Source organism: Brassica rapa, chromosome A03 (assembly GCF_000309985.2).
Source record: "Brassica rapa cultivar Chiifu-401-42 chromosome A03, CAAS_Brap_v3.01, whole genome shotgun sequence".
NCBI lineage: Eukaryota > Viridiplantae > Streptophyta > Magnoliopsida > Brassicales > Brassicaceae > Brassica > Brassica rapa.
Window position 1 is genome coordinate 11,181,241 of NC_024797.2, and position 11,452 is coordinate 11,192,692.

The window sequence follows — 11,452 nt, forward strand, 5'->3', positions numbered from 1 at the left end:
AACAAAACAAATGACAATATTTTATTTGATAAGAAAAAACAATGATAGAATTGATACAGATAACGTTGAAGCCTAGGTTACATTTATACAACTGGTTTAGTTTGGTTAATTACTTATCGTTTGGTCAAATGTGATTTCATAGTTTTGTTAACGATGATCCGGGTTAACCAAAAGCTACGAATGTAAATACGACTATACGGTAACTGAGCTGAAATCTCATCATCATCATGTTGTGACAACCTACTGGGCGTTACTATCGTAAGCTATTTGTAATGGACCTCGTTGTTGAATAGTACATTTTATATAAACGTAAACATCAGCATAAACTTAGGAATATATATGTTTCTATAGTGAGTTTTGAAGATAAGATGTTGGTGAGTTTAACGCCATATCCGGTTCTTCCACCAATTGTTTCCTCACATCATCGGTGAAGTTGCTACTTGTCACCTCTTGATCTTTTCCAACGATTATATATTTCCTCCTCAAAATGAAAATGGAACAAGTTTATGTTATAATAACATAACAAATGAGTAAAAATGTGTAACATCCCGGTTTATGATATATATTAAAAAGGTTTAAAAGAATCGATTTAACTAATCATAGTGAACTTTACTTTTTCAATCATATATCAGTTTAAAATTTCAGGGTTCAACGTGTTTTAGTTGGAGTAATAGAAGGATGAGTGACCTACTATAAAGTTATATGTTTATTGCAAGGTCAGTAAACAAGTTTTAGAGCTTCTGAAAAATTAACAACCTCCCGTCGTATAGAATAACGACGGATCCACAGGCCGAGTGAACGGGTGTAGGAGGCTCATTATTCGTGAGTGGTTGGAGTGTTATAATTGGTATCAAAACTAAACCCAAATGAGTATGGACCTCTTGTGTGGGCTCACACTAACAAGGATCACGATGAGGCACATTGAGGATTTGCATTCTTTGAGAAGGGACTAATTGTAGTATCCTGATTTGTGGTTTATGTAAAAAGACTTAAAAAAATGATTTGACGGTCTATGTCATCAAAGTGCACTTACTTTTTCAGTCATACATCCGTTTATAACTTCATGGTTAAGCATGGTTTATCTATATTGATGGAAAGATAGATGACTTAGCGGGATGTAATTTTTGGTATCGTGTGAGTGAGATCAAAGCGTTGGGAATGTCTCGTGGTGATTGCAGGGTTAATAAACAAATTTTCAAACTTCCAAAAAATTAATGCATCGTCCGTCGCACGGACGATGCTTCCATGTCAAGTGAGTAGACGTGGAAAATCCATTACATATGGACGATACTGTTTGTTAGAGGTTTAGGTTTAAGTTGACATCAGAATTGAAAAATAAAGTCTATGGTTTTAATTATTTTTCCCAATGTTCAGAAAATGCTAGATGACAGTTAGGCGCTTTATATGAGATAATTAATTAAGTGTGCGTTTATACCAAATTTTTTAATCGTTTCATTTAAGTACGATTTGCTGATTAGGCGGACACTTAGATGCCGCCAACACTGATTTTTATCATTTTCCTTTGTTATCTATTGTTAGAATACTATGATTTTGAATCACTTGTGATGTAAAATTTATGCGCATAAATGAAATTGAGTTTCAACCCAGAAAGTAATTTTAAGTACACCGAGAAAGAGGCAAAGGCTATAATCAGGTTTGGTACAAGACTGGAGAGTGTCCCAACAACATTGTTCTCATCAGAAGAAAGAAGAAAGATATCTTAAGACCAAATCCATGGAGAGGTTTGGGTGAAAATTTCATCAGACCATCCCAAGAACTACAACCTTTGATCCAACAATAGGTCATAAGGTACGTCTCTATGCACACACATCTATGAGCTAGTATTGTTGTCTTGTGCAGACCCGGCCTTAAGAAAGTCCAAAATAATTTAGGATGGAAGCACAACAAAGAATTTAAGGGCTTGTAAAAATAAATGGTTCAAAATGTTGTTTAGAGGATTTGAAACTGGTACCTTTAGCATTATATAATCACAAATTTTAACTAACTAAGATACTAGAAACGTTGAAAAATTGGCCGAAACTTTATATATTTTATACAGGGCCGGAAGCTTATGCTTCCATAACTTCTCTCCAGGGTTGCTGCTGGTCTTGTGGATATCATTGTCCCTTAATTTCTTCTTCACTACAACTTTGTTCTTATGCAAAAGGCGTAACTAACTCTTTTCTTTGCTTGTCTTAATTTATAGGTTTAGGGTTGTTGCGGAGGAGTATATGAAAGAAGTAGAGGAGCCAGTGAAGTTGAATAATATGAGACACTGCGATTATTACCTAAGATTGTTTCTCTTAAGGCAAAAACTTACCATATTTCAATATCAAAGCAAAACTTTGTTAAATATATAGTGTATTTTCGGATTGTTCGATGAGTGTGTTTTATTTACTCTTTTTTTTTTAACGCTGATTTATTACGATCTTACAATTATGATATAGGAAAGATTACATAGACGATTCGACAACCGACAATACTACCTGCCTTACGAAGACCTACGCCTAACTGCATCACCTGAGCCGTCCTATGAAGATCCACGTCTGGCCAGATTTACTTGCACCATGTTGAGATTCCATGCAAGCCTTTTCCTCTGTAGTCTGCATAATTGTTGAATAAACCGCTTCCTCCGGGACTTGAAACCTGGATTTCCTGTAATCTGCAATAAATTGCATAGTCTGGGATTCGAACCCCAGACCTGGGTGTAGAAGTCTTTAAACCTTAACCAATAGGCTACGGTGCTTCCACAAAATAATAATTAGTAAATTATTATTACTCTTACCTTACCAAATTAGTCATTTGTATTTAATAATTTCACACCTATATCATTTTCAGAATAGATTTTTGTTAGAAACAGAATATATTCTGTTTAGCTTCAGAAAAAAAATCTACCTTAGTTCTTTGTTACGATGTTATATGTAAATTTTATTTTGATTTCTTACTTGAGTTGCCTCATTGTTAAACTATTTTCTTATAATACTTTTGAATTTTATATTTAATTTGACTCTTTATGCGCGTTACAATCAAACGATTTTTGTTAAATAAAAATAGAATGCATGCTGATTATTATGAGAGACCTTATTATTAACTAGACTCGATATTATAAAATTTAAAATATCTTCACTGAAGAACATTCTACCGTATACAGGTAATTGTTTTCTTGACTTGTGCAGTTTTACCACTGACAAATATATCACAAGAATATAAGGTTTCTTAGCACTAAACTCAGAGAAAATCTGTCATAAGATAGTGATAAGGTCTTTATAAGCACTAAGTTTAAAAACCTATCACAAGATTTCTAAGTGATTACGAGAATAACACAGTGGTTTATTGACCATGACTTAAACAAGTGAGTGCAGAATGGATATCCTAAAATATTGCATTTTTTTTTTGTAAACCATATAATTTCCAGTTTTTCAGTCAGTAACTTTCGAAAAAACTTATTTATTTGATTATGTTTCAAAAGAAAGACTTATTTATTCGATTTAAAAATTAAGAAAATCAATTATTTTACCTCTAAGACCTTACTTTGGCATTTAATTAAATCGTAAAATGAAATATTCTTAGATATTGATTTATTTTTTCTTAGTTTTATAAATTTTGATTCTGCTGTTATGCTTTAAGTCATGGGTCAATGTTTTATTTCCATATTGTATTATGATTATCACCACTGAGAAATTAATAACATGATCATTTATGCGCTAATTTCTTAATTAATAGTAGAATATATGTGCATTCTTCCCCTCTATTTAAACTCCAAGGAGTAGTTGATAAAAATACAAACTTCCAAAGGTAGTTGATTCAGAAATTAAAAGTAAGGAACTATAAGCATTCTTGTGATGGGAATGGTTGGTTACACCGTAGCTCTGGTGGTGATAACAGTGATAGCCTCTCCTTGTGTTTATGGAAAACAGTTATCCGATCAACAAGAAATCAAAGTACAAAGACTTTTGAAGCGGCTCAATAAGCCTGCTCATAAATCCATTAAGGTATTTAAACAAGAAAGTATTATTTTCTGCGGTTACAAAAAAGAGTATTAATTTCTGTTGTGCGGAAAATCTATACTATACTAAAAGGGGCATATAAGCCATGGAGAGGATGTCCACATAGGATAGAAAAATCAACCAATCAGAGAATCCGAAATTGCCATGTCATCCTATTTATTTTTCGTAAAAAATAAAAAAACAAAGCGAATGTGAGAATCGAACCCGGGTTAGTATGATAAATATATAGGACAGTTACCACTAAGCCATTGAAACTTTCTTGGACACATATACAAGAACCACTAAGTATATAATCACAAACTCTTATGTACATTTACAATAATATGAATTCAACTTTCAAGACTCCGATACTTTGTTTTTAAAAAAAATATAAGTAAGTGACTAAGCTAATATATTCTTAGAAAGTGTGAGAACGTTGACAAATATGAAAAAGCATAGATTTTTGTTTTCGTGACAAAGTTAAGAATTTTGTAAAAGTAAGTTTAACATATAAATTTTTGTGACAAATATGAAAAAACATAGATTTTTGTAAAATTTTGACAAAACAACTCATAACATACTTCTCTAATGTCTTAATAAAATATTATTTAAGGGTGCAATAATTAAATATATTAATTCAATAAATTTTGTAATTTATAGACAAAACAATAACACAACAAATTTTGAAACATTTGTTTAACCTATCGATTTTTTTTCATGAGAATCCAACTAAACAAGATAAAAAAATAATTAGATTTACAAATATTTAATTACCATTTTATTCAATTTTGATTAATTTCAAATTATCATAATGTATATTTTTGAAGTTACAAATATGAAAAAGCATAGATTTTTGTACAATTTGACAAAACAACTCAAAACATATTTTCCTAATGTCTTAATAAAATATTATTTAAGGATGCAATAATTAAATATATTAATTCAATAAATTTTATAATTTATAGACAAAACAATACCACAACAAATTTTGAAACATTTGTTTAACCAATCGATTTTTTTTCATGAGAATCCAACTAAACAATTAGATTTACAAATATTTAATTACCATTTTATTCAATTTTGATTCATTTTAAATTGTAATAATGTATCTTTTTGAATTTACAAAAAATAATGTTCTTTATTTATTACACTATCATTATATATAGATTCTATATACACAAAATAAATATAATATAACAATATAAGCTTGCTTTCCCCGATTCATATGAAAACTTTTTAAGTTATCCACCAAAGCAAATTAATTAAATCAATGAAATTGTTAAAATACAGCAAATTAGTATATAATTTTATTTTAAATTAAATTATTTAAAAAGTGTATTTTCGTTAAAACAAAATAATAAATAAGTAAAACTGATTTGATGGTAATTTTTATGATATATATATATATATATATATATATATATCAATTCTGTGAAAGAAATAGAAGCTTAATATGGAAAAAAATCTTAAATACAAAAACCTCTAAAAATTAACAAAAAAACTAATAAATTAAACTATGATATCACTTAAAAGCTTCTTAGACCATATTAATAAAATATTTAGGCGATAATTAGACAAATTTGATTTTTTTCCAGCAAAAAGTTTATTATTAATTAGCATCAGTTATTTCAAGATGTTTAAGAAATGGTGGACAAAATAATAGGATGGACATTAGTGATATATGAACTATGAATAGTACTTTGTGAAGCAGACTTAGATAACATATCTGCACATCCATTTTCAGTCCTTTTTTATGCTTAAATTCAATTTATTCAGAGTAGTTATTCCACAAATAGATCGTATGAGATATTGTTTTGATATGTAGATTTGTTTTTTCAATGTTAAGAAGATTGATAACTGTAAAAATGTCTCCTTCGTATATGATATGTCTATAACCGAGTCTCCAACATGAGACAAGTCTGTTTAAAAAGTAAATAATTTTATTTTTCTTATATTATATAATCAATATATATTATTTACTGATAATAAAAATATAGTTATTCATCTATCACAAATATCTATGTAAATATGTGAATCAAGTACAACAATCAAACAACATAATGATTTCCACAAAGAAAATTTAAAAAATATATTTATGTTATGTAGTCATATTTTATATATTTTTAAATAATGTAATACAATATTATACATTATTTTTTAGAATTGAGAAATACATATATCAGTTAGACAAATTAAGCGATAATTAGACAAATTTGATTTTTATTTTGTGAGCAAAAAGTTTATTATTAATTAGCATTACTTATTTCAAGATGTTTAAGAAATGATGGACAAAAAAATAGGATGGACATAAATGATATATGAACTATAAATAGTTTTTTGTAAAGCTGACTTAGATAACACATATGCACATCTATTTCCAGTCCTTTTTGATGCATAAATTCAATTTCTTCAGAGCAGTTATTCCACAAAGAGATCGTATGAGATATTGTTTTGATATTCAGATTTGTTTCTTATTGTTAAGAAGATTGATAAGTGTAAAACAAAGGCACTCGAAGGAGTACTGGGACCAACCATCACTACCATAGGGTTATAGTGGTAAATCCTGCCACCTCAGACTCCTATTTTCCCTCACGTGTCAACAAGCAAGTTGGGTGCTCTCCCTTAAAATGTTTCATTCGAATATGATATGTCTATAACCGAGTCCCCAACATGAGACAAGTTTGTTAAAAAGTAAATAATTTCATTTTTCTTATATTATATAATAAATATATATTATTTACTGATAATAAAAATATAGTTATTCATCTATCACAAATATCTATGCAAATATGTGAATTAAGTACAACAATCAAACAACATAATGATTTCTACAAAGAAAATATAAAAAAAAAATATTTATGTTATGTAGTCTTATTTTCTATTTTTTAAATAATATAATATAATATTATACATTATTTTTTAGAATTGAGAAATATATATAATATCTTATCCGCGCGTAGCGCGGTTAAAAAATGTAGTAGTATATTAAAAGAATGAAGAAATATGAGATTGGAGTTATATGTTATTTTTTTGTATTAGTTAGAGCATCTCCAACCTTACTCCATAATTTATACTATCTTGTGTCCAAAATAATCATATAGCTAATTATTATTACATTGTCTCAAATAAGATTTCGTTGCTGTTTTGCCATACAAAAGTAATTTAATATGTGACATCATAATGTAAAATAGTATAGATAATTCTTTAAATATGTACTCATGCGAATTTCATCACTAATTTACATGTTTTATTTTTCATTTCTCATCGACAAAAGTACTTGAAATTTTTTATATTTAGCAGTGTTTAAATTTACTGTTAGTAAACAGAGATGAAACTGATAAATAAGTAACATAAAATGTACTCCTAAGTTTTTACTTTTGTTTCTAACTTAATATAATAGGGATTCCCAATGCTTCATAACTTCATGCTTTGGATATTCACGAAAAAAAAAGAGATTCATTTTTCGCTTTAATTAATATTTCTTAGAGTGAAGATGGAGATATAATAGACTGTGTTCCAATAACTAAGCAACCAGCTTTTGACCACCCTCTACTTAAAAACCATACGATTCAGGTTTGTATTCGTTTATGATCTCTTTTTTTTTTAGTTACATGCATGATTATGTTGTAACAGAATGTTTTCGTACGTAGATGAGACCGAGTTTTGTTCCGGAAGGTGGTTCTACGTTCACCAAGAAAGAGGCAAAGGCTATAACACAGGTGTGGCACAAGAATGGAGTGTGTCCAGATAACACTGTTCCTATAAGAAGAACAAAGAAGGAAGATATCTTACGATCAAAATCCATTGAGAGTTTCGGGAAAAAGAGACATAAGAGTTTCGGGAAAGGGACTCATCAGAGCAACCCTGGAGAAGGCCATGAGGTACACCTTTTATGCATTGTCCTTGTGTTACTTATTTACTGGTGGCCATGTGCAGCTAGATAAATATTTTTCAATGAGAACAAAAGAATATTAGATATCTAAATTTATGTTAGTACTTTTTGTGCAACATGTGATTCTTATCATCAGAAAACACAAATAACTTATAAACCTTAAACACAAACAACATCTAGTTGTACATACTTTGACGAAATGCGTGTTTCTTTACTATCTTTTTATTACATCATCTTATCTCATTAGTCATATCTCTTAATCAGAAATCTCCAAATTATGTGTCAAATAATACTGTTATATTAGTTTTTATATAATATATATGCCATATAAAATTATACTAAGTTACTATAAATCATGTAACATGGTCTATAACTAAGTTTATATTGTGAAATTGTCACAAATACTACATTCTTAGTACCACTTTTCATGTGTACACTAACTATTTTTACCTTTACTATTAAAGTGTAAAACATATTTAGATTTAGAGTTGAGGGATGAGGTAGGGTATTTGGAATATGAAATTTATGATTTTAATAAATATATAAATATATACTTAAAAAAAATTAAAAATAGTTTCAAACATAATTTTTGATTTTTAAAAAGAAATTTTGAAAAAAAAATTATAAAAAAGTTTGAATTTGAAAAAGTATAATTCGAAAACATAAAAAATTATTTATTATTTATTTATTTATTGAAATAATGATATATTATATATATAGAGAACAAATGTATAAGAGTCTTTTGTCACTTAGAGAAAGTATTTCATGAATAATGATAAAGTGGTAAACCTAAAATTCTTCCGTGTATATTCTACATTAGACGTTTTTGTTAATTTATGAAATACTATACGTGCTTCTCAACTCAATTATAATGAAGTTGTAATTTCAGGTTTTGTTTTTAACGTTGATGATTAGATCTGTAGTTTTTCATTAACACTTTCCCAATTTTTGGAGCCGGTTTAGTACGCGATCATGAACTCGAGGAAGGGAAATTATTACGGGACAAAGTTTGTAATAAATATGTGGAGACCAGAAGTTGAAGTTCCCAACGAGTTCAGCTTGGCTCAGACTTGGCTTGCGTCTGGAGATGGCTATGATACTAACACAATTGAAGCTGGTTTGCAGGTCTTGCACTTCTTTCGTTCCAATCTTTAATTACATCTAATTCTTAAAATGCAAAAAACTTTCAACTAAGACCTTTGTTTGCTTAATTTATAGGTTTGTCCAGTATTGTATGGTGACAACAATCTTAGATTGTTTGTTTACTGGACGGTAAGTTCCCTCTTCCATAAAATACATATTATATGTGTGTGTATGTGTAACCCTAATCGATAGAAAAATAGACTGCCACTAGTTTTTGAGTTCTTATCATGATTGAAGTTTGTTGTTTGTTCCGGAAACATATATATCACCATTATTCTAGCATTCATGAGAGTCCAATATATTATCATAGAAAAGCCATTAGCCTATTTTAAAATTTTATCGTAAGAAAGATTTCATATATATATATATATAGATAATTAAATTTAATGGTAATCTGTAGACTTAACTTTGGCTTTGCTTATGATTTATGAACAGCCTCTCTTTCTTATTTTTATGACAATCTTTTTTTTTTCTTGCACAGTAAAGCTTTTGAGGGCTGCTATGTGTTTTCTGCTTTTGATTTTACTTCACTAAGCTTTTTAGCAGATCTTATTTTAAAACTTTCTTCAACCATTATAAAAGGATCAATAGACGAATATTTACACAAATTCTGTTATTTTCTTCTTCTAAAACAATCTATACGTTAGTTTTAATGGAAACCCATGAATACTAAGCTAATCATAATTATATTGTCTTGAGAAACAGAGCGATTATTACCAAAGTACAGGCTGCTACAACACTGGCTGTTCAGGTTTTGTTCAGACGAGCAAAGTGATAACTCCAGGTGGATCCTTCGCTCAGGTCTCACAATATGACGGAGCTCAGTACGGCCTCCCCATGCTTATATGGAAGGTACTAACATACTTCCTCTGATTCAAAATGATATATGTTTTAGAAAAAAAGTTATTTCTAAAATATATATTTTTTATATTTTCAATGCATGTAATAATAATAAATTGTAAACTAAGAAAATATTAATTATGTTTACTGATATTTAATTGGCTAAATTTTGTGAGAAATAGCTAATAACAAAAAGAAATGCATTTATAATTAAAATTTTACATGATTTCTTAATATGTGTGAAAAATCTAAAGCATACATCATTTTGGAACGGAGAAAATATTATTTTCTGTCTTCTCTTTTTATTTTATTTTTTATTAACAACGGACGCGGATCGATAAAATATTTCAGTTAGGGGCATAGACCAAAAAGATATGTGTTTTATGAATATATAATATCGCAAAATGCTCTACTTAATGTCATATTATTAACTAGATATTAAAAACCCTTCATCACTCCTAGTTTAAAATAGCAAAAACATACATCTTTGATTAAAGAGGAAAACTAACTAAAATATCTCGAAAGGTAAAGAACTTTTCTTTTCTAATCCACTATATAATATATTCTAGAAAGAGTTACATTTTGTATTCATGGAACATGTAAACCAAATATAATTTTGTTTGAAAATTTAATTTTCTGTATTTAATGAGAATATCTTCAGAAATTTCTTACAAATGTCTAAGTTTTAAAAAAACCAGCGAAAAGGAAAAACAAATATGGGTGCACATTTGACAAGGGCATATAATAGAATTGTATAATTTGATGCCCATATAGTAGACGTAACTTGAGTTCCACCCGAAGTTATATCTGCATCTAAAGCCAAAATGGATTAATGTCAATTATTTTAGTCCAGCGGAAACTGGTGGCTAATGATCGGTGAAGAGTATGTCGGGTACTGGCCTGGCAATATATTCACTTCTCTGGGAGATCGAGCTACGACAGTTCAATGGGGAGGTGAAATTGTAAACCAAAGGACCGATGGGAGACACACAAACACCGACATGGGAAGTGGCCATTTCGCAGACGAATGGTATAAGAAAGCGAGTTATTTCAGGAAACTAGAGACAGTTGATGGAGCAAATACTCTGAGAGAACCACAAGGACTTTATCCCTATGCAAGTAACGGTAACTGTTATAACATTAAAGCAGGAGGTACTGGTAGTTCTTATTGGGGGCATCATTTCTTCTATGGGGGTCCTGGTCGAAACGCTAATTGTCGTTGATTTGGATCGGTGTGCGCCAAAGCTTTTAAGTATTTCACATGTGTGGTTTAAATAAGAACATCTGATAGTCGTGGTTTAAGAAAAAAAAAAAGTCCACGTCATCATGGTTATGTTTCCTTGATATTATGTGTGTAAAAGCTTTTCAGTTTTCACATGTCTATAATTTGAAAAAATAATAATAACAAGAATATGTGTGTTTGATAAATCTTCAGTTTATAGTTAATTGCTCTCTATCTGGCCAAGGGAGACACCCTTACGCAAATGCTATAGTTAATCCAACTCTAGCCATAGGTGGGAACTTACTTTTTCTATGGTGGAGCTGGTCGCAACCTTCAATGTCCAGAGCTTAGTTTAACTAGATAGGCAAA

General features: G+C 29.5%; 1 protein-coding gene across 1 annotated transcript; it reads left to right on the top strand.

Moving 5' to 3' along the window:
* The first annotated feature begins 7,636 nt into the window (after positions 1-7,636).
* LOC103858125 lies at positions 7,637-11,084 on the top strand. The gene is made up of 5 exons (XM_033287302.1): positions 7,637-7,867; positions 8,842-9,003; positions 9,097-9,150; positions 9,727-9,873; positions 10,710-11,084. Exons 1-5 carry the CDS (start codon positions 7,637-7,639, stop codon positions 11,082-11,084), a joined length of 969 nt encoding a protein of 322 aa, XP_033143193.1.
* Positions 11,085-11,452: the final 368 nt, after the last annotated feature.

Excerpts from the sequence above, each read along its gene's own strand:
- LOC103858125 (XM_033287302.1), top strand. The coding sequence starts at position 7,637 with ATGAGACCGAGTTTTGTTCCGGAAGGTGGTTCTACGTTCACCAAGAAA. Across the intron at positions 7,868-8,841 it reads ACCCTGGAGAAGGCCATGAG|TACGCGATCATGAACTCGAG; the intron begins GTACACCTTTTA and ends GAGCCGGTTTAG. Across the intron at positions 9,874-10,709 it reads TCCCCATGCTTATATGGAAG|TCCAGCGGAAACTGGTGGCT; the intron begins GTACTAACATAC and ends CAATTATTTTAG.